The sequence below is a fragment of the Diachasma alloeum genome, unplaced genomic scaffold, assembly GCF_001412515.2.
Source record: "Diachasma alloeum isolate Michigan unplaced genomic scaffold, Dall2.0 Dall_scaffold_00177, whole genome shotgun sequence".
In the NCBI taxonomy this organism is placed as follows: Eukaryota; Metazoa; Arthropoda; class Insecta; order Hymenoptera; family Braconidae; genus Diachasma; species Diachasma alloeum.
The window spans coordinates 1286463-1314316 of record NW_021680343.1 but is presented as its reverse complement, the minus strand read 5'-3'; the positions used below and the strand labels follow the sequence as shown (position 1 = coordinate 1314316).

Here is a 27854-nt window from a genome sequence, read left to right as displayed (position 1 = left end):
TTTCCCACGACCAAGTAATTCACAGCTAAATGCGGGTTCGAGTTTATTTTCAGGTTTTATTCAATATTTTCGGCATGACAAGTGGAGTTATTTGTTGAATTGATTTGAATCGCGACGCAAAGCCGTTCAGTTCAGCAGAAAATCCAGTTCTAAAATTATAATGGGTAAAAACTCGCTTTTACATTCGATTTTTCATTTCACTTTTCATTCGATCTTTTCGGCATGAATTTTTAGAAACAATTAAAGGAAAAAACATTGAAGCAAATTTAGGATTGAGATCAATAGAACTGTTTTTACGGAATTGATTGCTTCATTAATCTTTGAGTTTATTTGAATTTTTTATTCAATATTTTCGGCATGATAAAAGAAATTATTTGTTGAATGAATTTTCATCGTGACTCAAAACTGTTCAGTTCAGTCGGAAATTCATTTCTAAAATTATAATGGGTAAAAACTCGCTTTTACGTCCGATTTTTCTTAAAAACTGTTCACTTCTTACTAACGAAATGAAAAAAGACATTGAACCAAATTTAAAATAGAGCTAAATAGAATTATATTTATTAAATGAATTGCTTTCATTCACTCATCTTCGAGTTCAACTCGCTTTTACATCAGATTTTTCTCAACCATTTTTTTCTCACGGTGTTTGCGCAATTGTAACAACGGGTGTTGATTAAAAACTAAAAAAAAAATCACAAAAAAATATATGGTTGCTTCGGCTTCCAACGGTAGCTGTAATGTTATAGATGGCTCAATGTGAAAATTACAAGTCTGGTTTAATAAGAAAACTATATTAACGTTAAACATAAATATCCAATGACTATTATATTATACAAATATATATGGCATAGGGGGATAAACGAGAGGGATATGTATTGTGGGAGGGTTATTGATGCATTAAACCCGCGAAAGTATTCGGGTAAAGAGGATTAAAAAATGATATATAAATTATTACCATAGGAACATGCATAGATTGGGAGAATTATTCTAGCGAGGAATTAATTATACGAATAATTCTCGCGTGCATATCAAACGTATCTGGGATTGGTCACGTAACACAACGGTCGCAGGCGAATTGAATACTCGATTAATCGCAAAATTATTGATGAAAGGAGAAATAGAAATTAAATTTGATAGAAGTGTGCACTAAACTTTTATCCGAGATGCGTCCTAAGACCCTCAATCGGGTGTTATTTTTAGCGTAATTAATGTTAAATGAACGTAAACGTACATACGGTCTTCGCAAGTAATTTTCAACGTCCGCTTTGCATTGATAAAATAGATTAAAAATGATAATTGAACGAAATAACTGAAAATTTCAAAAACTCAACATTTTTTACGTAATACTCAGACTGACTAGATCGCTTCAGGTGCAGGTCGTTTTTTTAAATAACGAGTCATTTAATTAAATACGATTGATTAATTTTTCGAGAGAATTAATTGTAAATTTTTTCAATTGTACATAGACAATTATTCTGGAAAAAACTGACGATTTTCCAGATCATATCGAAACGTGCCCTAAGGGCACTCAACCAAATGGATATATTTTATTTTTTCCTTTTAACACTGATCGAATTTTCATATCAATCGAATATCATCTTTATTTGATTTATTGATTCATCTTTTAGCGATTATTTTCGAATAGTTGAAGTTATCAAACTGTTTCGGCATTTGTATTGAAGACCGAGTGGATAAATGCCATCGATTCTGGAAAATGTCTCGATGTATTATTGTCAATTTAAAAAGAGCGTCTCTGAACAAACGATAAAATCAATGATAAATCAATCGCATTTGTTTTCGTGCAAAACACAGAGCTTTATTCTAAAAATCCCTAGCGAACTGTCGCGCGGAATTGACGATAATTCGAGCAGTTCATAGATAAAAATGTCAATGTTTGAATGTTTTCCTAGCTTTTAAGGTGAATTTTAAATCGATCAAAATTCGTGGCGGCTCCTCAATCAAATGGCAACGAAAAACATTTTTTTAAGGCTTTATTTTCCAGCGACAAGGGAATTATCGAAACATGAGTTTATTCTCAGGGAAACGCAAGTTTTTCTCACCGACATTTCCAGTCACCTTCGTGCTTCTTCAACGTGCTCGCAATTTGTTTTTAAACATTTTTCCTTTAACATGAACTGAAGTTTAACCAGATAAACATTAGACAATCTTGTTACACTGCTTTCAGAGTTTAAATAACGAGAGGGGAAAAAAGGGAAAATTCTGGATAGATAATTGACGAACTAGGTAATAGAGAATTAAGACAAGGGTGACAGGAAATAATAAAAGTTGGGGGAAATTTTTTTAAAAGATATTGAACAAGAGTGAACGGTGAATAGATTTTAATATACTCGATTTGTGGACCATTGGAACATTGTACAACGACTACGTTACAATAATATATTTAAAACGTATGATAAAGTTCTCTACGCGAGACATTTAGCGTTATGAAGTCCTTGCGAGCCCGATTCAATTATTTCCCCACAAGATTTCCACGTTGAATGAAAAATTTGATTGAGGAAGACTCAACTCCGTGTCGAGCCGACAATACTTGCTATTGGGAGGAATTCAGTTAGAATAAAATTGGAGACGCTCGATAGACCGTGCAATAAACCGCGTTTAGAGATCGAATGCTTGATTCGTGCTTTCAAAATCGTTAACTAAAATTCTGGATTAAAAACGATTTAAATAACAGAGAAGCTGGTAAAATTAGATGAATCCACGTTGACTGGCATGTCGAGGCTTGAAACAACGGTGAAAACTTAATTATTAATTCACTTTGTTAATCTTCGATATCTTCGGGTTAGGTGTGATAGTTTAAGAATAAAAAATCAATTAGATGTTGAATTCGCATTGGAATGACACTGTTGGTGTAACGACTGTGTAGTACCATTAAATGGCATAGACAGAATTATAGATCTGTGCTTTGAAGATTATAATTTATCTACTAATTTTTTTGTTCCTCGTTTTAAGTGAAAAAAAAGGATAATAGGCAAGTCCAAAGTGTCGTGTCAAACCTTGGCTAGTTTTATAACTATATTAGTATTTTTCTAGTTTTCATGAGAATAACATAAATACGTGGAAGAGTAATATTTTATCAATCATAAAATATCCATTATTGAATATCATTACGACGAGATGACGATAGCTCCTGCGTAAAAATCAGTTACCTTTGCATAGTTATTAATTTCTTTATTTTCGTGTCTACAGTGATGATTTGAGATAGAAAATGGGCACGAGACTGCCAGACTAGAGTACACTCATTGTATTTATTTTCTTTTTGTTTTTTTTTGAGTATAACTATATTTTTCACGTTCTTCGATATCTCTTTATTTTTGAAAGCAGAGAGCGATTACCTAGTCTACAAAGAGATAGTTGAATTTCTAAGACGATAAAATTATTATTAGAGATTACACTTGCCTCCTGATTAGAATCGTGATAGGAACCAATGGTTTAGCTTCCATCGAAGGTATTCCCGTACCGAGTCCTTTTGTTCGTTACTAATGAATCATTCAGCGATCAGTATTTCTCTAGTGTTGTCCCTATTCTGTGAAAATAATGCACTGGGAGAGGGTGCGTGCCAGAGAACGGTTGTATGCAAATATTAAACGTACGGGAAAATTGAATAGGAAATTCTACCGCTTTTCCGAAGAAAATTAGACTTGTTTATTGCGCCAATCTCATAAAAAATTGTGTAAATCTCATGTTTTTTTTCAATAGATTTGTTCATGAAAAAAGCATATCGGTCTTGAGCTTTTCATATAATTCATTATATTGGAATTATTTCTTTCTTATTTAGACTTTTAGAACAAGAATTTTCCTTTTTTTTCTTGGATTTTATTATGAGAAAAAAGTAAAAACATAACGAAAAAAAATTGGTAAATTTATGCCCAAGAATTTTGTACAGAAAAATCAAAATTCATCAATAGCATTGGCGCAAAAACAAATAATTTTTCAATAGAGTTTCTTGGAGAAAGCGCTAGTTTCCTATTAAATTCTTTAATACGTGTGGCTATCCATTACATAGTCATAGTGGATTAGAATTATGGGTTTTATCTTGGTTCAGACTAACTAATTTCCCTTCTCTTTTCGCATATTGTATGATTGATACGTATTAATTATATCATATTAATATATTGAATTAATATATATCGTTAAATGGGCTGTGGTAGAACAAAAAAAAAATTAAAAAAACAAAAAAATACCTTTATATACTCCGTACGCACCCAAGTGAGAAAATCGTCGATTGCGTAAAACCTAAAAATCAATGAAATTACGATTAAAATGTTGAACGTAATGGGTCAGATGGTTTCGCAGTGTCACCGTCTATCTGTTAACTCTATCACAACGACCACCGTGCACAAAGCTGTACCTAATTAATAATGTTAGATAGTAATGATGAGAATGATAAAAAGATGAAGAAATCCGTCATAATAATTGTCAATAATGTGCTGTACCTATAACTGTGCCCCCGCAGTGTGCACGCGAGGGTTTGTTAGTAAAAATTTTCAAAGTCCCAAGGAAAAATCGCCGATCCGTTCGCTCTCACGTACCAGCGCTCTGCTCCAAAAATAATGTTTTCGTCGTGACGTTTCGTCTTGAATGACATTCTATTCAATCGATCGCTGAATACGCATTTTTCTTTTCTTTATATATTTTTTTAATCGAGAGATTCAGGGGAGAATTGTATCTTTGGGGCAGAACGCCGAAGCAGTGCGAACTCCACGTGTAGTTGAATCATTAGCTCTTAGTCCGCTAGTTAGATGAAGTTGGGACGGAAAGAGGGATTAGATTCTTGCTCAATAAAATGATGAAAAAAAACCACATACATGCGCTTCGAATTAGACTGGCAAGGTGCGTCCTCCTGAGGTTTAATAATCAATAATCATTTCATTTTTATAAGTTCGACTTACTCGAGATACTCAACTGGAGGACGGTCTTCCCTTCTGAATAAAAACAAATGTGAATGGAATAATGAGAATAATTAATTAATGTTAATGTGCATCTGAGAGTAATTCACGAACTCGTCTCCTTCCAATTCTTTTCTACCAATCGCTTGCCAAGTGTTTTGTCAATTTCGTGATTGAGACGAGGGCGTGAACGGAGTTAATGATAATAAATAAATCTCAGAACGTGTCTTTGCAAATTTACTTTTCAATTTATAGATTATTGGTAATGATTCCCCCGAGCTTAATTGTAATCCGCCTGTAAAATTCCTGTTTGTACCTTAAATAGTTTACACTTATTACTGTGGATATTTGATGGAGAGAATATTCTTGAAGCAATTGACATTAAAATGACCGATGATAATTGATGAGACGATTAAATTAGAGAAGTAGATTGTGGAAGGACCAGAGTAGTTGCGCTTGGTCATTGATACGCAGTAAAATCATTTTGTTCAGAGATTTTTCCAAGGTGCTTGGGTTTAGGGGAGTCCATTCAGATTATTCGTGTGATGGTGAATAATTCACTAAGTGAATGCATAAATTGATGAAAGAAATCTTAAAAATGTTTCTGATGATATTATGTCCGTTTGTAATGCTGTGAAAACAATTTAGCGTGCCGTTGGGTTTTTTTTTTAATTTGTAATGGGATTGCGACGGCTGGGCGATGATGAATCGCATTGTGAGACGAAAAGAAAAACATTTTATGTATATCTTTGAACCTGCTAACGGCTGGAAGTTCGGTTTTATTCAAAGTGTCCTTTCTATGTAACTGGTTTAACCCAAATAAATGGTACCTTTCATGTTCAAAAAAATACTTGTGAGTTTTAAACTTTGGGGGTAGATTTTTCCTCGTTTTTATTCAATTCATTACATACCCGACATCTTTATATTGCTTAATTCAATGATTTTGTTGCTTTATTTACGTTTTTTATCTGCATACAGTATTTGATTGCTCTCACACTTATGCAAAGACTTCAATGAAACAGGTAAGAAGATTAATTTTTATGAAAATGTCATTGTATTATAATTAAATTCTTGAAATTTTTGTTTTCCTTTTGTTTCAAACGTAAATGAGGTACACCACTACTGGGATAACTTTAAAAAAACAATTCACACGTGTTTTGATCTTTAGGAATAGATTTTCCCTCATTTTATTCAATTTATTACATACCCTACATTTTTATATTATGCTATTCGAAGATTTCATTACTTTATTTACATTGTTTCTCTGCATAGTCGTTTGATTGCATTCTTGCAAGCACAACTTTCCCCCAGGAACACATACAGTATTTGATTGCTTCCACCCTTATACAAACACTTCAATGAAACAGGTAAGAAGATTAATTTTTATGAAAATGTCATTGTATTATAATGCAATTATTGAAATTTTTGTTTTCATTGAGTTTCAAATGTAAATGAGGCACACAACTACTGGGATAACTTTAAAAAAAAAACGATTCACACGTGTTTTGATTTTTAGGAATAGATTTTCCCTCATTTTATTCAATTTATTACATACCCTACATTTTTATATTATGCAATTCAAAGATTTTATTACTTTATTTACATTGTTTCTCTGCATAGTCGTTTGATTGCATTCTTGCAAGCAGAACTTTCCTCCAGGAACACATACAGTATTTAATTGCTTCCACATTATACAAACACACCCCAATGGAACAGGTAAGAAGATTAATTTTTATGAAAATTATGTTCTATAACATTCAAATTCTCGGAGTTTTCGTTTTTCTTCGGTTTTGAAATGTAAAAGATTCATGCTGACAAGGCAAAAACCAATGACACTGAATCCACTCGATAATTTTTTGATTTATATGATACAGCTGATGTTTGGAGGCACAAAACTACCAGAATAGTTTTCACAAGTGAATAATCCACATTTTGGAGAGACCAGAAAACAGATAATTCACTAAATAGATAAATATTTTCGGCACCAATGAATATAAAAGAGGACGATATAAATAGCAATTGAATAATTACTTAAATTAAAGATTAAATGCAAATACCGATGACAAAAAAGCTATACAGTGTCAGCATCCCATGCATCAACCGATGAATCACTGGATTCAACGTAAAACCTTTTTTCAATAGTAAAATGAAAATAAGTGGGGCGGATTTACGACTCACATTCGGTACCTGCGTATTAATCAATTCAAATAAAACGCGTCGACTCCCTCTGCGTCTCGTTTAATTATGATTATCATCGTTCTAGATTTGAATTCCATTATATTCAAGAGATTATGCACTTCGAAGTTTCTTGTACATTGCCATCTGCCTTTTCAATCTCCATCAGCAGTGTATGAAATATATCAGCAACTGATTCATTCTGTTTTGCACTCGTTTCCAGGAATGCCGCGTGCCAAGAGTCAGCCAGACGTTTCCCCTGCTCTGTCGTCACCATTCTGTCTACGTACAAATCTGTTTTGTTACCAACTAGAACGATTGGAACACTGTGAACAGAGGAGTTCATTGATAGTGCTTAATCAGCTGGTTACATGTTGATTTTTAAATAGTGAAGGGGTAAAACTATCCAAGTCGACTTGGCAGCCGAGTTTTCGGGGAATATCTCCGAATCTAAGGGAGATAGCTAAATTTTCGTAATGACCTTTTTTGTAGGGCGGATTGAGATCTACAAAAAAGGTTATTACAAAAAAATTCTATCTGCCTTGGATCCCGAGATATTCACGGAAAACTGACCGATAGTCAAAATTTACTTGAAACGTTTTGTCGTTTTGCTACTGTTATGTTTTGAAGAAAAAAAATTTCCTCGGTGGATGTACTCACTGAACTTTTCCAGTTATATCCAGCAACTTGTCGTAGATAATCTGTACAACTTCAAAACTTTTTGCACTTGTTATGCTGTACACGAGGACGTAACCGTGAATGTCCATGGAATACTGGGTGGGAAATATGCTGTACTCATCTTGACCAGCAGTATCAACTAACTTAACTTCGTAATCTTGACTATTTACACGAGTACTTTTAGTAAATGCTGAAATTGAAATTTTTTTGATAATTTAATCAATCGGTTTTTTACTTCAAATCAAATGAATAATATTTTTCATACGTACTATTCTCAATAGTTGGATCATAAGAATCCACAAACTGTCCTTCGACGAATTGAATGCTCAATGAAGACTTTCCCACTGATCTGTACCCCATAATAGCTATTTTCCTCTGCTTCGGAGGCATCTTGATCTGTTTTTTATTCTCAAGGCTTCAGGGATAAGCCATAAAGACTCGATCATGCTCCGGTTATACCCTTCAACAAACAAATAAATCCCCTACAATGTTGTGTAATTACAGCCGATTATAATCGAGAATTACATTCTTCGCAATTGCTGATGGTGACTTCACGGAGATAACTATGCATTCCCTGACCTTCATGATAACCCGGGCAGGGGATATAGAAATCTATCTCATGAAATTCTATGAAATATCGAGGGAAATCCTGCGAAATATCGTTGAAGTTTTATGACATTTATTTTGTATCCTTTGAAATTCCCTGAAACTCTTCGTAAATCATTAAAATTTTCTCGGATTTCTGATTTATAAAATCATAAAAACCCTTGAAACCCGGAAAAAAGTCATTCCCTGACCTTCATGATAACTCGAGCAGATGATATAGAAATCTGTCTCATGAAATCCTATGAAATATCGTGGGAAATTCTTCTAAATATCGTAAGATTTTTATTTGAAATTCCCTGAAACTCTTCAAAAACCATTGAAGTCTTCCCAGATTTCCAATTCATAAAATCATAGAAAACCTTGAAATCCGATAACAAAATTATGCGTTCCCTGACCTTCATGATAATTCGAGCAGATGATATAGAAATCTCTCTCATGAAATCCTATGAAATATCGAGGGAAATCCTTCTAAATATCGCTAGATTTTTATGAAACTTTTTTTGTATTTTTTGAAATTCCCTGAAGTTCTTCAAAAATCATTGAAATTTTGGATTTGTGATTTATAAAATCATCAAAACATAAAAAACCTTGAAACCCGAAAAAAAAATTATGCATTCCTTGACAGAAATAGAAATCTATCTCATGAAATCCTATGAAACATTTGGGGAAATCCTTCGAAATATCGACTAGATTTTTATGAAACTTTTTTTGTATTCTTCCAAATTCCCTGAAACTCTTCGAAAATGATTGGAATTTCTGATTTCTGATTTATAAAATGATAAAAACATAAAAAACCTTGAAACCCAAAAAAAAATTATGCATTCCTTGACAGAAATAGAAATCTATCTCATGAAATCCTATGAAACATTTGGGGAAATCCTTCGAAATATCGGCTAGATTTTTATGAAACTTTTTTTGTATTCTTCCAAATTCCCTGAAACTCTCCGAAAATCATTGGAATTTCTGATTTCTAATTTATAAAATGATAAAAACATAAAAAACCTTGAAACCCAAAAAAAAATTATGCATTCCCTGACAGAAATAAAAATCTATCTCATGAAATCCTATGAAACATTGAGGGAAACCCTTCGAAATATCGCTAGATTTTTCCCAAATTTCTTTTGTATCCTTTAAAATTCCCTGCAACTCTCCTAAAACCATTGAAGTCTTCCCAGATTTCCAATTCATAAAATCACAAAAACCCTTGAAACCCGAAAAAGATCAAAATCCCTCAAATCCTTGAAATCCAGTGTACAAATTAATGCCGAGTGATTACCCCTCGTGATAACGTGACCAATTTACAAACAAAACTCAGAAGACGTGTTCCAGTCAAGCCAAGAACAACGCCAACAGGACAAAGTTCTCCAAGCAAACTACGAAATTGGACGATAAATTTTCCTCGAAAGAACAAGTGCGTGATCACTCGACAAATGCGTAGAAGCCCCACAAAATTGTGTGGATGCGCCGTGGAACATAAACAAATTAATGTAATGCATCGCTCGGACTACGATTACGAGTAATTCACTTCCACATGAATTAAAAATTGCGTTGCAATAAGAAAAAAACAGAATTATTAGTTCAACTCCGAAGTGATTTCTCATCGTTCCAAGAGCAATTGTCATTCGATTGAGACTCGTCTTCCCTCTATTTTCGGATTTTTCATTTTCCCAAAAAATAGGCCACACTGATGTTGACGAAATACTCCATGAGAGGAAGAGCAAGAGCAACTACGGGCGTGGGTGTACGTCTGAAGTGCGCGTTAAAGGGCCCAAAGCGTAACGTCATGCCTGAAAGGTGTTTATGTTATTACCTGTTCACCACTTGATCCCGGATCAGCAGTTGACTTGACAGCGGTGACTCGATTATTTTCATCCAGAAGCAATACCACTGGGATTGGAGAATAAATACGTGAGATTGTTGTGTCGCGCAGTAGTCGGACTTCAATTACAAACGCGCGCACTTGCTTATGTATTTTGCTTTTCACGAGGAAGCAAGGACAGTGATCCGCTTGTCCCGTGAGTTTACATCGATCAAGATGGAGCTGCGGGGGTGAATGCCACACGTGGAATTGACTCCAAGCGCTATCTGTGAGAGAAAATTCATGACTGAAAATTTACAATTTTCAGGGCTTTATTTTTATTTTTTAGATTTTTTTGTCACATTTTATTCATGCACTCTGCGTTGACTAAATATTTTTATATTTAATGAATTATGAATTATATTATTGGGCAATTCATTAATTATATTCATGAATTATATTTTATCAATTCATTAATTATTCATTATTAAAGTTATTCTCCATTTTATTTTATTAATTTCAATCTTTTTAGAAGCATTCATGAACCATAAATAATTTTATTCAATTCCACTTCCTCACTTATAAATTGAATTACAGTTGGAATGAGTAGGATGAAATCACTTCCGTTTCCACGAGAAACTTGGCATGACTCACCTGAGAAAATTCTGTCATCCATAAATTTTGCAATGGCATTCCTACCGGGAAAATCTATGAAATGAGATAACTCACTGTATTTCTTTGCTCCTATTTATTTATTCAATATCAATTTATCCACATTCATTTTCCATTCTCCAATCAATCAAAACTCCCCATTTGTCGCCCTCATATCACATTACAATAAAATATAAAGTATAAATTAAAACAGTACAAAATGAGATCACATCCTTATCTCCGAAAATTTTCTACAATTCCTCCAACAAAATACCCTAAATAAAAAAAATCATTGCTCATCTCATTCATAAAAGCCTCCCCCAAAGGCAGGACCATGCATTACCGTAAAAGTAAAAAATACCCTGATGAATCAATCCCAGAGTTAACTCTGGGTTCATGAAAATTTCCCAGAGTTTCTCTCTTTCTTCGCTGGGTATTTTCCATGAACCCAGGATTGACCCAGAGTTAACTCTGGGTTTGATCTATCAAGGTATGAACCAAAAATCGAGTTAAAAAAGTCTCCGACAATCATAATCCCCTTCACTCGCGGAAGCTCCTGCCTCCCCTCCCAAAAAAACTAACAATAGGGATTTGGAATGACTCCCACGCCCACTCCCCCCTCATGGGCGCACATTGGAGCAGCAAAGGACCAGGTATTGCACCTGGGGTCGTAAACCTCGACAGCAGATAGATTGGAGACACCATCATACCCCCCGATGGCCCACAGTTTTCCCATGTTGGCAACAAGAGCTGCTCGACTCCTCATCATGTTCATGGGTGCGACAAACTCCCAGGTGTCCTTCTGGGGATCGTAGACCTCCACTGTCTGCAGAAATGTCGAGCCATCGTAGCCCCCACAGACATAGAGCTTTCCATAGAGAGTGGCCACCCCCAGACGACACCTCCTCGTCAACATCGGCTTCACTGTCGTCCAAACGCCAGTCTGCGGGTCATAACGCTCCACCGAATCGAAGATGGAGAGGCCGTCGTGACCCCCTAGTGCATAAATATAGCCCTCGAATGCAATGACTCCGCCTGCAGAGCGATGCTTATTCATGGGCCGAAGAATTTGCCATTTGTCCGAGGCTGGACAGTATCTCTCGACGATGTTCAGGGATATGACTCCGTCGTACCCCCCACAGACGTACAAATAATCGTTGAGGGCAGTCGTTCCCACTGCACTCCTCTTGTAGTGCATGGGGGCGATGATCTTCCAGCTCCTCAAGGCTGGATGATAAACCTCCACTGTGGACAGCCTCTCGACACCGTTGTACCCACCGAAGGCGTAGAGCTTGTTCTGGTGAACGGCCACTCCCACTCGACTTCTGTCCATCGTCATGGCTTCTGATCGCCTCCAGGTGCATTTGTAGGGGTCGTACACCTCCACTGTACTCAGGGAGTTTCCGTATTTAGTGAGACCACCCACTGCGAAAATGTCGCCCACGAGGTCGTTGCAGAGGCGGGGTCGAAATCTGAAGGATTCCAGGAGGTGCTTGCGCTCGGGCATGAGGTGACAGTCTTTGGCGTCGTCCAGGAGGTCTCTGGGGAGAATTATTCAGTAATTTATCAGATGTTCACATCTAGTCATTCATTTTGACTTGGAGTCACTTTTATGGTTTATTTATTTTTCTTATTATTTATTCAGTTTTTTGGAACATGTTTTGCACAAATGCGTATAGTAGAGCAGAAAAAAGAGAAATGTAAGGAAAATGTGAGAAAAATTGCAAAAAGGAATTTCAAGTAGGGGAGAGTAGGGTAAAATGAAACAGACAAAAAAACATTATTTTATCAACATTTGTGTATTAACTGTTCTTATTATTGGGAGTACTGACGAGAATAATGATTTTCTATTCGGTAGAGAAGAATGCGTTGCGAAAAAATCACTGATATTTGAAACCCCTATGTAGCGTATCGACTGCCTCCACTGACGAAGCCCACTCCCCTGATCTCGATCCCATGTCCCCTACTAGGGGAGGGTAGGGTAAAATGGACACTTTTGACTTTTTAAAAAATATTCATAACTCAGAAACAGATTTATCAATTGAGCTCAGTCTGAGCTCATCACAAAGAGGAATCATTGTTTTTCAATTGAATAATAAAATTATTCCATTTCATGAACAATTCAACACGTCATGAATATTTCAAAAAAAGTCAAGTGTCCGTTTTACTCTACCCTCCCCGATCCTTCTTAAAAATGCAGTCCGCAAATTTTGGAGACTGATATTTTCGTGAAAAATAATCGCACGACTGTGAAGCCAATTTCATTTGTTAGACTGAATATTACTCTACTCCAATACGGAGTTGCATTTTTTTTCATCCGATAGTTTCTGCTCTGTTATGATAAGAAGATGAAAAAACCCGTGTTTTTCATGCGCCGTGAAATTAATAAACTTTGACCAAGTACCAGGACCTCAATTTTTTTTTAATTATCCCAATTTTTTACATGATAACCCACTCGTTCATTCTACTGAATAGAATAGAAAATTACTATTCTCATCAGTACTCCCAATAATAAAAAAAAAAAGTTGATAAACAAATTTTTTTATGCTTGAACTGCGTCAAACAGTAGTTGTTCGACTGTTTCATTTTGCCCCTTTTGTCCCTATAGAATAGAAAAATGTGGAATAAAGTTTTATTTCATGTGAATTCTTCATTTATCTGGGTTCCTTTATAAAAAAAAATTCAGTGACAAGTACCTGCACTCGTGAGAGCGTTTAATCAACTCTTCTTTAGCCACATGATCCACCAGGTACTCAGGACTGAGCAGTGGTAATCTCACGAGAATCAGCAATTTCGGCAGGTGCTCAATCCTCTCCTCCTTGTGTTTAACCCACCTAAGAACGGCCTCGAACACCTGTGCCTCAGACACTACATACAATTCATCCTTGCAAATGAGCTCCTTCAACTCGCCAAAGGGTAGCGACAAAAATTCCTCAGACAGTGAGACATGATGAAAGTACTGATGAATGTATTTCGTGGCTTCTTCCACGAGACCTGGACAGCTAAGTCTGTCCGCAAAGCTGCAAATCCCCAGGGCATTGTGTGGTTGTAAATGGGTTTTTAATACGTCAGCACATGCGTCACGGACTTTGGTTAATTGGAGAAAAGAAGCACCCATCATGATACTTTGTACGTTGTCTTTGTTCAAGGTGACTTTTCCACTGTAGGCGAAATTTATTAGGGCTTCCAGTGCACTAAAATAATTCATTGCATTGTGAGTTGTATTCCATTTACATTGTCAATAATAGAATCAATAATATGGGGAATAACACCAATTCAACAATTCGATAATTAACTAATAGCAATCAATCGGTTGATTAATTGAAAAAACAACGAGTTGACTGAGAATATTAATGAAAATTTGTAACAAAATGTAGCAAAAAAAAAACATAAAATATTCGTAGAAATCCATTGTTGATTTTTTAAAAATGTTAATGACGGGTTGAATTGTTGATGAAATGAAATACTTTTTTGTCAAAGAAAAGAATAATTCTGTTTCTTTGTAATGAGCCTAAACTGCTCTCAACTGATAAATCTGTTTCTGAGTTATAAATATTTTTAAAAAATGCAAAAGTGATCATTTTACCCCGCCCTCCCTTATTTCTAATTATCACATCGCCCTAAAAAATGCTGTGTCATTGAATACAATTAAAAACTACCGATTTCACCGAAAATTTCATACGAACGAATTTATACTAAAAATGTCAAGATTTTTCCCTTGAAATTGCAGCCCTAAAATAACCCGCTCCACCCATCAAAACGTCAAATCCCCTTCTTTACTCATATTGCATCGAACCCCTGTATCGTAATATCCTATATTTTTTCGTCAAAGAAAAGAACAATTCTGTTTCTCTGTGATGAGCCTAAACTGCTCTCAACTGATAAATCTGCTTCTGAGTTACAAATATTTTTTAAAAAGTAAAAAGTACCCACGCCTATTTCTAATTGTCATATCGACCCGAAAATTGCTGTATCATTGAATACAATTGAAAACCACCGATTTCACCGAAAATTTCATACCAACGAATTTCCATTAAAAATGTCAAAATTTTCCCTTGAGATTCCAGCACTAAAATAACCCGCTCCACCCATCAAAACGTCAAAATCCCCTTCTCTACTCACATTGCATCGAACCCCTGTATCGTAATATCCTTCTGCTTGCTCTCAATCATATTATTCAAGAACATAGCGTGAAAGTACGGAATAGTGGCAGCGAGAACAATTCTGTGAGCGCTGAAGGTCTGATCCTCAATCTGTCCAAAGTCAAAAATCACTCAGTAAAATCCGGTAAACAAGTCCTTTGTTTTGACACAAAGCCATCAAGGTTATGCCCTACCTTGAGCGTGACATCGCAGAGTTTGCCCTGCCTCCTGATCTCCTCGAATATCGGAAAGCCCTGTGCGAATAGCTCGGGCTCTTGGAACACAATCTGCTCGTTATCATTATCAATTTTGAAAGCTTTTAACTGTTCCGCGAGGCACATAGTCTTCCCTTTACCCCTTGTTGACGTTAATCCGTAATTACGGTGATGGCGCACCGTTGGCAGGCCGGCGCGTCTTTCAACTACTGCAGGCCTCGATGTGCCGAGACGAAATGCAGCCAATCTATCCCCACCAGTCGCCTGCCTGCGAACATCATTCCGCGGAGGATTATTCATTTTATTTATAAAAATTCCTTCGACAATTCGCCAAGCATGTTAAAAACCGAATAGCATTAAATTCCGAGTGAAAGCCAACGAGTCTCGAGATTAACTGAACGTTTGACGAAATTTCAAAGGCACTTTGACCCCCTGGGACACTGGTCCGTGAGTAAACAAAGACACCTGAGAGGGGGGAATTATTTACATTGGAATCGCTCAATCCCAGAGTCGAGGGGCACAAAAGGAGTCCAGCGAAACAATCCACGAGGTGCGATCTGTATTTATAACTTCACTTTTGTCTCATTGAGGTGATCTTCACACGTGCTCGGAGTGTTTCTACGAGTGATTCACAGAAAGCTCGGGCAACTCCTTTTAAACTTGGGCTTTCTTTGTGTCTAAACTTGGAACCATCCGGTATGTTGCTCCTCTGCCTTATGCAGACGATGCGAAATCCACGCATTTACACTTTTTTTAGCCATTCGAAATCGAATGCCTGGTAATCCACTCCAAAATGCGCAATCGGTTAAACCCAGATGAACGCTTTCATTGTCAGTGAATTTTCATTGTTGACAAGACAGTGACACTCGGTTATTTCTTGACACGAATGAAACAATGTTTTAATGTAAAAATTGGGAGGTAAGAAAACGGAAGAATTCATCTCTTTGTTTGGGGTTTTGTGGGCTCTAAAAATTTAATCGTTGCCGCTGGATTCCGAGAAGTGTCAGCACCACCTAGCCCCCTGCGACCGAATCATTAATATTTTGCGATGGTCAAGGCGAATGTAAACATGCCCACTAACCTACAAACGTCAAAGTGCTCCGAAAAAACTTCCGCAAGAAATCAACAGTGGAATTAAAAATCCAATCAATTAAACTTGAAAAATCCATCATAAATTGTAATAAAACGATCATTAAGTCATTGTTTTGGTTGGAATAGTGGAGATATGACTTTAACTCTGTGAATTTACTATTAATTGCCATCAGGATTAATTGTTTAATCAATTGAAATAGTTCGATAATTTAACAAACAGAAAAATCGTTCAAAAGACGTCGGAAGTGGCATTTAAATTTATCCGGAAAATAGACTGCAAACATGGAGACATGCGACTTTAAGTGAACGGCGCCTACTGCCTGATATGCTCACAGACGTTTGAAGCCGTTGAACCCCTAGTAGAATAAAAAAATTCACGAAGAATTCCCTTTTTGTCTGAATTTTTATGCGTTCTAAAAATCTACTTGTTGTCGCTGGATTCTGGGAAGTGTCAGCACCATCAATATTTTGTGATGATCAAGTCGAATGTAAACATGCCCACTAACCTACAAACGTCAAACTGCTCCGAAAAAACTTGCACAAGAAATCAACCGTTAATTTAAAAACCCACTCGATTAATCTTGAAATCATAAATCGTAATAATCATAAATCAATCATAAATCGCAATAAAACGATCATCAGTTAATTGTTTCGACCTGCATAGTGGAGATATGACTCTAACTCTGTGAACTTACCATCAATTTCAATTATAAATAATTGTTTAATCAATTAAAACACTTCAGTAATTCAACAAATAAAAAATCATTCCAAAGACATTGGAAGTGGAATTTAAATGCGATTTTAAGTGGACGGATCTCGAAGAATTCACTTTTTTGTCTGAATTTTTATGTTTCAAAAAATCTCCTACAAACGTCAAACTCCTCCGAAAATCTTCCGCAAGAAATGATCCGTTAAATTAAAACCCCACTGAATTAACTTGAAAAACCAATCATAAATCCTAGTAAATCGATCAATCAATCAATTAATTGTTTGAACTCGCCTACCTTCCCACCAATTACCATTATAATTAATTGTTAAATAAATTAAAACACCTCAATAACTTAAAAATAAAAAGATCATTCAAAAGCCCTTGAAAATGGAATTCAAGTTCATCCAAGAGATAGACAGCAAGCACGGTGCAGTGAGAGCAGTGAGATTCTCAGTGGACGGTGCATACTGCTTGACCTGTGGTTCAGACAGACGTGTGAAGCTGTGGAATCCCCACAAGAGCGCTTTACTAAAAACGTACAGTGGCCATGGGGACGACGTGATGGACGTCTTCGCAGCTTGCGACAGCAGCCAGATACTCTCCTGTGGACTGGACAAATCGGTGATCCTGTGGGACGTGGCCACCGGCTCCCCAGTGAGGAGATTTCGAGGTCATGCAGGTGGGGTGACAGCTGTGAGGTTCAACGAGGAGTCCTCGATGGGGGTCTCGGGGTCTCGCGACAACTCAGTCATGTGTTGGGACATGAGGTCGAGGTCCTACGACCCAGTGCAAACGCTGAACGACGCCAAAGACGCCATTTCCAGCGTCAGAGTGACTGATCACGAGATCCTGGCAGCCTCCTTCGACTGCAGGATCAGGAGGTACGACATCAGAGTTGGAGAGGCTGTGACGGATTGCCTGGGGGAGCCTGTGGTCTGTGCCAGCTTCACGAGGGATGGACAGTGCGTCCTGGCTAGCTGTGCTGATGGGGTCATCAGGCTCATGGATAAAGACACTGGGGAACTGCTAGGGGAGTTCAAGGGCCACTCTGTCAAGGAGCTGTGTCTCGAGTCCAGTGTTGACTGCTATGACACTAAAGTACTCTCTGGGTCTGCTGATGGGAACATTTGGGTGTGGGATCTGGCCACTCAGGATGTTCTGGGAAAACTCAGTGGGGACAGGGCGACGAAGCATCCAACTGTCTCTCTTAGTGTTCATCCACAGGAGAATTGCGTTGTGGGGGCTAATGGGAGCTGCATTCTTATGTGGACTGCTAAGAAAGATGAGTCGTGATTTTGTAGGGAGCTGGGGAGATTAAAGAGGTCTTGGAGTTTTCTGTATGTAATTTTCTTGTTTATGATCCTCCAAAAAACTTCCACCTTCTCAGCCATGGACGGTCGTAACAGCAATTTTAATTAGAATTGAAAAAGGAAATAATCGAGAGAAAAAAACAATTTTTTCATCATTTGCCACACAAAGTGTTCTTCATCAAGGTGTTCGTTTATTATATTTAACAACTCATTAGTTATTTACAAGTTATGGCAAAAATATCTTAAACCAAAGAAATCTCAAAATTGAAAAAAATACAACAGTAAACAGACACCTGTTGGAGCCCTTCATAACTGTCACCAACAAGTTATGAATGAAAAGAACTGTCTTTTTATGCTCCTTTTACTCGATAAGAATTTCTTCGGACAGTCATCTACTTCGAGAGGTGCATTACTGGAGAGCTGAAGCTCTGAAAAATAATGTTCGTCCAATCAATTAACTGTCATTAATGATGAAGTACTGAAAAAATTATTGAAAATGCATTCAAGAAGTCTTGGGGCTGTTTAATAAGAATTGAAAAAGGAGAGAATTAAGAGAAAAAAATAATTCCTCCACTATTTGCCAATGTTTCGAACACACAAAGGGTTCTTCATCAGGGCGTTTATTTATTCTATTTATCAACCCACTAGTTATTTACAAGTTGTGACAAAAATATCTTAAACAAAAGAAATCTCAAAATTGAAAAAAAAACAACAGTAAACAGTTACGACAGTAAAAGTTACGAATGAAAATAAGTGTTTTTTTTATTCCCTAGTTTAAAAGGTGCATTATTGGAGACCTGAAACTCTGGAAAATAATGTTCGTCCAATGAATTAATTTTCATTAATGATGAAGTCCTGAAAAAATTGTTGAAAAATGCATCCAAGAAGTCTTGGGGATTTTTCAGTCACAAAATCTCATTGAATTTACCCGGTTCAATAAGTGGCGACGTCTGTAGATGGCACGACGTGTTCATGTCCGCGAAATAACCCCGGATTTTTTTCACCATACATTAATACAGAGTCATCTCCATCATTAACTCCTCAACGTATGCATTATTATTTTTTTCCTTGACTTGGAACACAGGCCAAAGTGCGTCGGTCGTTATAATTTTTGTAACCAGTATCAGTAACATTGGAAAGTCGTCTTGCATTAATTCCCAGTGTCACAGTGAAGGCGTTGGCTCCATTCAATCGGTCAACAATTCAACTCCGGTCCTATCTCACAACATTTACGTCTCAACAGGTGAATTAATCCAGAGAAAGTTTTTTCAGTTTTTTTTGCTAGTCTTAAAAGTGGAGAAATAAATTGAACTTTCTCCCTGTCCTGCATTCTCGAATACACACTGGCGTTGTAAATCTTGTTTTGCATAGAAAGTAAAATTTTCTGTTTTTACGATTATCTTTCAAGTTTACTGCCATTCTCTGGCAAATTTTAATAATATCAATAAATAAATGTCGGAATATTTTCTACGGAAATTTATTGGCCCGAAAGAGGAGAAAAAGAGTGAAGCGAAGTGAAAAGATCACATTCTACTGATTTTTTCAATTAAGGCCCTGTGGATTATCTTTCGAACGGGATCTTGGTTGTTTTTTTCATTTTGACAATCTGAAATGATCTCCAATTGCTACTCAGATTTATATAGCCCTGGAGTCCTCAAAAATGATGATTGTACAATTCAAAAAACGTTGAAAAAAGCTGACCATTTTCCATGAGCGTTTTTGAATAATATTGGAAAATAAACCCAATAGGGAGGAAATTACAAATTGATAATTTGATGTATCTAATGGCTTAGGTCGTTATTCGTCACAGTAGTCAATGGCTGTTTGATCGTTAGTTACAATGATAAATTATCCATTCACTATTTTCTCTCTATCGGACTTATTTCTTAATCTTTATTAAAAACGCTCTTTGAAAATCTTCAGTTTTTACGTTTTTTGATTGTACGATCATAATTTTTAGGGACACCTGCGTGACGTAAAATCCAATGGAAATTGTGATATATTTTTACATTATGAAGATGAAAAAATGATCGAGATAACGTTCAAAAGATAATGCACTCGGGCCTTGAATAGTTCCTATTGGACATTTATAGAAAATGTTTTTTTTATGAAAAAAAACGCCCAGTGAAATAGCGGAATTCTTCAACGGAATCATCCAAAAACTACTAGAATTTTCCTCAGAAATTCATTCAAATTTTCTATCGAATTCGCTATTTTTTCGTGCGTCTCCATTCCCAAAATATTTGTCCAGCTCAAAAAATGGTGCGAAGAGAAGCAGTCTACGTCGTTGGAGTGGGTATGACAAAGTTCGAGAAACCCGGAAAACGAGATGACTTCGATTACCCCCAAATGGCGAAGGAAGCAGTGACAAAGGCCCTGAAGGACGCCAGAATTCCCTACGACGAGATAAAGGCTGCCTGCGTGGGCTACGTCTACGGTGATTCCTCCTGTGGTCAACGGGCCCTTTACGAAGTGGGACTGAGTGGCTGTCCAGTCTACAACGTCAACAACAACTGCGCCACTGGCTCCACAGCCCTAATAATGGCAAAGCAGATAATAGAAACGGGGAAAGCCGACTGCGCCCTAGCTCTCGGCTTTGAAAAGATGGAGCAGGGCTCTTTGAGCGCGAAATTCCCTGAACGACCGAATCCCCTTGAGAAGCATGTCACCCTGATGGCGGAAATTGCTGGGCTGAGCGAGAGCCCCATCACAGCGCAATTATTCGGCAATGCTGCGATTGAACACATGCAGAAGTATGGAACTACACCTGACCATTTCGCCAAAATAGCGTTTAAGAATCACCTGCACTCGGTCAACAATCCGTACTCACAGTTCCAAGAGAAGTATTCTCTGGAGCAGATCAAGAATTCACCCAAGATCTTTGGGCCATTAACTAAATTACAGTGTTGTCCGACTTCCGATGGCTCTGCAGCGGTCATTCTAGCCAATGAGGATTTCGTTCGACGTCACAATTTGCAGGGACAGGCGGTTGAAATTCTTGCTATGGAAATGACCAGTGACACTGCTTCGACATTTTCTGAGCGGAGCTGCATAAAAGTCGTTGGGTGAGTCCGTTTTTTTAGGTTGACAACAACGTGCGGAATAATTCAGTAGCGAAGTGGCAAAACGGTTAAAGTCGACTCATCTTCCAGTTGCGTTTTTGAGGAATATTTCCTAATCTAAGGGAGATAGCGAAATTTTCGTGATTACATTTGTTGTAGCTCTCACTCAGCTCTGTAAAAAAGGTTATAATGAAAATTTTGCTATCGCCTTTAGATTCCGAGATTTTCATTGAAAACTGGTCAATAGTCGAAATTGGGTTGTAACGTTTTACCACTTCGCTACTGAATTTTAAGCATTAAATTGGTGAATATTTAACATTGTTGAATCAAAGTCCAGTGGTGCGGAGTTTCAGTGGATTTTTTTCGGAATTGAGAGAATACAATGAAATATTGAGTTTGGAGTCAATATGTAGATGGTAGTGTTTGGAAATTGGGGAGATTCAAGCAAGTGTGGTTCTGAGGTTTCAATTTATTTTGTCTCACGTGACTCATTAAAAATCCTATTTTTCAGTGAATAGATTAGTGTTCAGCAGAATTTCGAATTGATTAAACATTTAAAAATGTATTTACCTGAATCTTCCTGGAGTCAAATTGTCAATTTTCAATGACGAAATTCTCTGAAATACGAGTGGAACACATCTTCTCACAAAAATTTAAATTTCATGAAAAGTTTAATAGTTATCGTCAGGGGAGCAACATGTAATGTGATTCAAGGATAAAACAAATAGTGAAATTTTGAATTTCACTGAAAATTCAAGGAAATTTCTTCTTGGAAGCCAAGAAACCCCCAAATTATTTGAATTTTCAATAAGACCATGAATATTTAAGAGAATTGTCAATTAATTAAACATCCAAGAATGTATTTACCCGAATATTCCTGAGTTCTAGGAATTTTCATGGTATAAATGAATTGACATTCAGTTTCTATTGATTTCTCCATCAAAATTTTCAATTTTCAATGGCGAAATTCTCTGAAATATTAGTGGATCTGTTGCTAGATAGAAAATTCATTGAACATCCCTAAACATTCCCACATCTTCTGGCAAATCCATACGGTCAGAGAAAAATTTTAATTTCATGGAGAGTTTAATAGTTAATAAAAATTTTGAATTTCACTATTTTTCACTGAAAATTCAAGGAAATTTCGATTGTACGATTTGAAATGAAATTTCGAATTCCAACTGAAAATTCTATGAAATTTCGAATTTTTGAGTAGCAAGAATCCAAGAAACCTCCAAATTGCTTGAATTTTCAATAAGACCATGAATATTCAGCAGAATTACCAATTAATTAAACATTCAATAATGTATTCACCAGAATTTTTCTGATTTGCATCAATTCTCATTCACCAATTGAGTTGAAATTTACAGTCACCACTATTTTCTCCATCAAATCCCCAATGTTCAATGACGAAATCCCCTGCTATTACAGTCGAACTTTAACTTGTTACTCTTTAAGGCAAAATTTTCCACCAAGTGAACTAAATATTCTCTATCAATCAGATACGACGTGACCAAGAATGCAGCAGACAAAGTATTTGCCAGCGTTCCCTACAGTCCCACCGACGTGGACGTTGTGGAGCTCCACGACTGTTTCTCAGCAAACGAATTAATCACATACGAAGCCCTCGGTCTCTGTCCCCCGGGAAAAGCCGGGGAGCTGATCGACAGTGGGAACACCACCTACGGAGGGAAATACGTGATAAATCCGAGTGGAGGATTGATCTCGAAGGGTCATCCCCTGGGTGCCACTGGCCTAGCCCAATGTGCAGAACTCTGCTGGCAGCTGCGAGGCCAAGCAGGCAAGAGACAAGTCCCCGGTGCTAAACTCGCTCTCCAACACAATATCGGTCTTGGTAGTGCTGTCGTGGTGGCACTGTACAAACTCGGCTTCCCCGGTGGCATCAGGAAGAACCTGGTGAATGCAGCAACCTCCCCCGACCAGTTCAAGGCAAATGTAGTCTTCAAAGTCTTCGAAGTGGCCATGAAAGAGGACGAGGACAATCTCATCGAGAAATTCCGGGGAATCTACGGTTTCAAGATCATTAATGGACCCGGTGGGGCTGAGGGATACTGGATCGTCAATGCTAAAACTGGAAAAGGTTCTGTGGAGTTCAATGGGAAGGACAAACCCGATGTTCTCTTCACCATCAGCGACACTGACATCATGGACTTCATCTCTGGTAAACTCAACCCACAGCAGGCATTCTTCCAGGGGAAAATCAAGATCAAAGGGAATATGGGGCTGGCCATGAAGCTGCCTGAACTGCAGAAGAGAGCAGCGAAGAAAATCGAGCTTCTCAAGGCTAAATTGTAGGCTGGGCCCTAATGGGACTAGGATTAGGTGGGAATTATTTCAGTAGGAGAGGAGTAGAACGAGGCGAATGCAGGGGACATTGTGAGTTGAAATTGTGAATTCTGATGGTTATTCTTGAGGCTTGGGGACAATTCCTCTGGCCATGAAAGCTCAAAAGGTACATCTCGAGGGGAGTCAATTTATTTCTGCACATTCCAAACCGAAGCTTTGAGGGTTTATAGAGGCTGTTACGCTGACATTGTAATTAGGTGAATAGTTTATTTATGGAATGTTCGAGACATGCAGTAGGTTCGCGCAATGCGAGTAAAAATATCATACAATTTTGTTTGTCACCAATTTCAGAAGAGAAAAAACACTTGACATGATTTTATTGCGATCAGGGGAGAATGGAAATCATAATAACATCACCTTAGTAGGGCCTTTATGCCGTCATGATATGCACAACACTATCAATTTATTCTGAATCCTTTGCCAACGTTTCAAGTGCTAAACGCGGTCCTCAGCAGGGCAATTTTATTTCAAATAATCATCTGGGACAAAAATATACAAGTTCAAGTACAAGAGAGTGGAAATCAGGGGAAAAATAAAGAATGGAATAAAGCATAAAATAAAAGAGGAATTGCGAGTTTGTTCAAACAATTGTTCAAATCGTGGGCAATGTTTCAAAAATGGACTTTTCACCTCATGTATTTCCAATCATTATAAATGATGAGAATTCAATTTCATGATTGCAAGGTGCATTGTAAAACTTGATTTTATGAATCAAACATTATATCGAATACGAAAGGGTTGAGGGGAGGGAGGGACTTTAGTGATAATCAACAATCAATGATAATCAACAAATTTGTAATCAAATAGATTTTTTATATTGAGAATGTTATGTAATATGTTGTATACTCATGTGGTTTTCAATAAAATCAATTGGGTTGGGAGATGTCGTGCGTTGTTTGAGTCAATATGATGTTTGAATCTGAAGAATTGCACGAGATACAACCAATTGCTGGCAAATTGACTGCGTCCTAGATTCATTGCATCGCTAGACGCCAGACTGTGAAACACAATGGGATCTGAAGGCGAGGGTTGCAGATGGTTCAGACAGTTTAATATACATGGGAGACCGTAACGTACATGACACCTCCGTTAGAAGTAAGTGTTCCACATTCACGTGTCTGTGTATTATCAATCTTCCATTGCTCCAGGACTTTGGCTCCCCAGGCTGAACGTAAAATTAGAAGGATCCAAAAACTGCACTTTCCTGGGTTCTTATCAATTATCTCGTGAATAAAATCTCAATCACGATCTCTAACCGCAGAGAAGCGATATTTCTCATTTGCCTTAACGAAGTAACGGCGAGTTATTTGATTAGCGGCACATGGAAATTAATGGGGCATCTGTGTTGATCAATTCAATTTCAAGATATCGTAAAAAGTGAAAAGATAAAAATACAGAACATGACTTTCACAAAATGAAATTCATGGATTATCAATACTCCACGTTGAACTGTAATTAGAATTTTATGCAGATGATTCAGATGTTATTGAATGAATAAATCAACGGATGAACAATCTATAGCTCTAGGAAGTTGATTCCACAGGCTAAATATGAAATTAGAAGCATCCAAAATCTGAATTTTCGTAGGTCGTTATCAACTACCGAATAAATAAAATTTTAATCAAGATTTCTAATTGCACAGAAGCTATACTTCTCACTTGCATTAATGAGGTGATGGCGAGTTATTTGAGTAGTGGCAACATGGAAATTGATGGGGCATCTGTGTTGATCAATTCAATTTCAAGATATCGTAAAAAGTGAAAAGATAAAAATACAGAACATGACTTTCACAAAATGAAATTCATGGATTATCAATACTCCACGTTGAACTGTAATTAGAATTTTATGCAGATGATTCAGATGTTATTGAATGAATAAATCAACGGATGAACAATCTATAGCTCTAGGAAGTTGATTCCACAGGCTAAATATGAAATTAGAAGCATCCAAAATCTGAATTTTCGTAGGTCGTTATCAACTACCGAATAAATAAAATTTTAATCAAGATTTCTAATTGCACAGAAGCTATACTTCTCACTTGCATTAATGAGGTGATGGCGAGTTATTTGAGTAGTGGCAACATGGAAATTGATGGGGCATCTGTGTTGATCAATTCAATTTCAAGATATCGTAAAAAGTGAAAAGATAAAAATACAGAACATGACTTTCACAAAATGAAATTCATGGATTATCAATACTCCACGTTGAACTGTAATTAGAATTTTATGCAGATGATTCAGATGTTATTGAATGAATAAATCAACGGATGAACAATCTATAGCTCTAGGAAGTTGATTCCACAGGCTAAATATGAAATTAGAAGCATCCAAAATCTGAATTTTCGTAGGTCGTTATCAACTACCGAATAAATAAAATTTTAATCAAGATTTCTAATTGCACAGAAGCTATACTTCTCACTTGCATTAATGAGGTGATGGCGAGTTATTTGAGTAGTGGCAACATGGAAATTGATGGGGCATCTGTGTTGATCAATTCAATTTCAAGATATCGTAAAAAGTGAAAAGATAAAAATACAGAACATGACTTTCACAAAATGAAATTCATGGATTATCAATACTCCACGTTGAACTGTAATTAGAATTTTATGCAGATGATTCAGATGTTATTGAATGAATAAATCAACGGATGAACAATCTATAGCTCTAGGAAGTTGATTCCACAGGCTAAATATGAAATTAGAAGCATCCAAAATCTGAATTTTCGTAGGTCGTTATCAACTACCGAATAAATAAAATTTTAATCAAGATTTCTAATTGCACAGAAGCTATATTTCTTATTTGCCCTAACGAAGTAACGCCGAGTTATTTGATTAGTGGCAACATGGAAATTGATAGGGCATCTGAATTCATCGATTCAATTCCCAGATATCGTAAAAAGTGAGAAGACCAAAAATTACAGAGCATGACTTTCACAAAATAAAATGCATCGATAATCGCCCCACATTGAACTTTAATTAAAATTTCATTCAGATGATTCATATATTACTGAATGAATAAATCAACGTATTAACAATCTGTAATTCTAGGAAGTTGATTCCACAGACTAAATATGAGATTAGAAGCATTCAAAATCAGAAATTTCGTAGGTTCTTATCAATTATTTAAATATTATTGAAATTGATTGACATTTGATTGGAATAAAATTTCAATCAAGATTTCTAATCGCACAGGAGCTATATTCCTTATTCGCCTTAACCAAATAACGCCGAGTTATTTGATTAGAGGCAACATGAAAATTAACGAGATATCTCAATCGATCCCGTCAATTCTCAGATATCGTAAAAACTGAAAAGACAAAAAATTACAGAGCATGACTTTCACAAAATAAAGTGCATCGATGATCACCCCACATTGAACTCTAATTAAAATTTCATTCAGATGATTCAGATATTATGACATAAAAAAATTAACGAATTAACAATCCACACACTGAGAAGACAGGAATATTAAATGAATTAATTCAAATTTACTTAGTGTGAGAAATCGCCTTCTTGACATAAAAAAATTCGTCTTCAGGATAAGTCCAAAATTTCTACACAAAAGTTTGTTTTTGTGCACGACATTTTGCTCCTGAAACTTTTCAAGCCACGAGTTTCTTGATATAATAAAGATATACTTCTCAAAAAAACTTTGTTTTTCCCAGTGTAGCTCTGGAAGTTGATGCCCCAGGCCAAATATGTAATTAGAAGCATCCAAAATCTGAAATTTCGTAGGTTCTCATCAATTATCACATCAATAAAATTTCAATTAAGATTTCTAATCGCACGGAAGCAACATTTCTCATTTCCCTTGACGAAATAGCGTCGAGTTATTTGATTACAGATAACATGTAAATTAATGGGCCGTCTGAATTGATCGCGTCAATTCCCCGATGTCGTAAAAAGTGAAAAACAAAAAATTACGGAACATGACTTTCACGAAATGAAATTCGTCGATTATCTGTACCCCATATTAAACTCACTATTAACATTCATTTGCATTGCACCCGAGACCGCATACACTTTGTCTGCATATATCTCCGATTCGAAGTGTCAAAGGCCGCGCGGTATTTTTTACTTGCCGCCGCGAGGCGCCACCGTCGCCGCGTCACAAAACACCGGCCGTTGGGCCTTCCAGTTGCGT

The 27854-nt window shown here is 36.7% G+C and overlaps 4 protein-coding genes across 5 annotated transcripts; 2 read left to right on the top strand and 2 right to left on the bottom strand.

Moving 5' to 3' along the window:
* Positions 1–6060: 6060 nt before the first annotated feature.
* LOC107037104 (GTP-binding protein Rheb homolog) lies at positions 6061–10402 on the bottom strand. Its single transcript, XM_015255469.2, has 4 exons — positions 10177–10402; positions 8030–8220; positions 7743–7950; positions 6061–7408 (listed from the first exon to the last, which is right to left on the bottom strand). Exons 2-4 carry the CDS (start codon positions 8148–8150, stop codon positions 7189–7191), a joined length of 549 nt encoding a protein of 182 aa, XP_015110955.1. The 5' UTR covers positions 8151–8220; positions 10177–10402; the 3' UTR covers positions 6061–7188.
* A 501-nt stretch (positions 10403–10903) lies between these two features.
* LOC107037849 (kelch-like protein 18) lies at positions 10904–16119 on the bottom strand. 2 transcript variants are annotated; one of them, XM_015256634.2, is made up of 5 exons: positions 15660–16119; positions 15152–15440; positions 14938–15068; positions 13512–14009; positions 10904–12356 (listed from the first exon to the last, which is right to left on the bottom strand). In XM_015256634.2, coding segments are annotated over exons 1-5 (1884 nt in total). In that variant the 5' UTR covers positions 15662–16119; the 3' UTR covers positions 10904–11392. The 2 variants fall into 2 exon arrangements, with proteins under 2 accessions (XP_015112120.1, XP_015112113.1); XM_015256627.2 differs by lacking the exon at positions 15660–16119 and having other exon boundaries at positions 15152–15635.
* Positions 16120–16234: 115 nt separating this feature from the next.
* Positions 16235–19143, top strand: LOC107037871 (WD repeat domain-containing protein 83). Its single transcript, XM_015256658.1, has one exon. It carries the CDS (start codon positions 17361–17363, stop codon positions 18264–18266), a length of 906 nt encoding a protein of 301 aa, XP_015112144.1. The 5' UTR covers positions 16235–17360; the 3' UTR covers positions 18267–19143.
* Positions 19144–19284: 141 nt separating this feature from the next.
* LOC107037864 (non-specific lipid-transfer protein) lies at positions 19285–24593 on the top strand. The gene is made up of 3 exons (XM_015256645.2): positions 19285–19526; positions 20535–21348; positions 22848–24593. Exons 2-3 carry the CDS (start codon positions 20543–20545, stop codon positions 23659–23661), a joined length of 1620 nt encoding a protein of 539 aa, XP_015112131.1. The 5' UTR covers positions 19285–19526; positions 20535–20542; the 3' UTR covers positions 23662–24593.
* The last annotated feature ends 3261 nt before the right edge of the window (positions 24594–27854 follow it).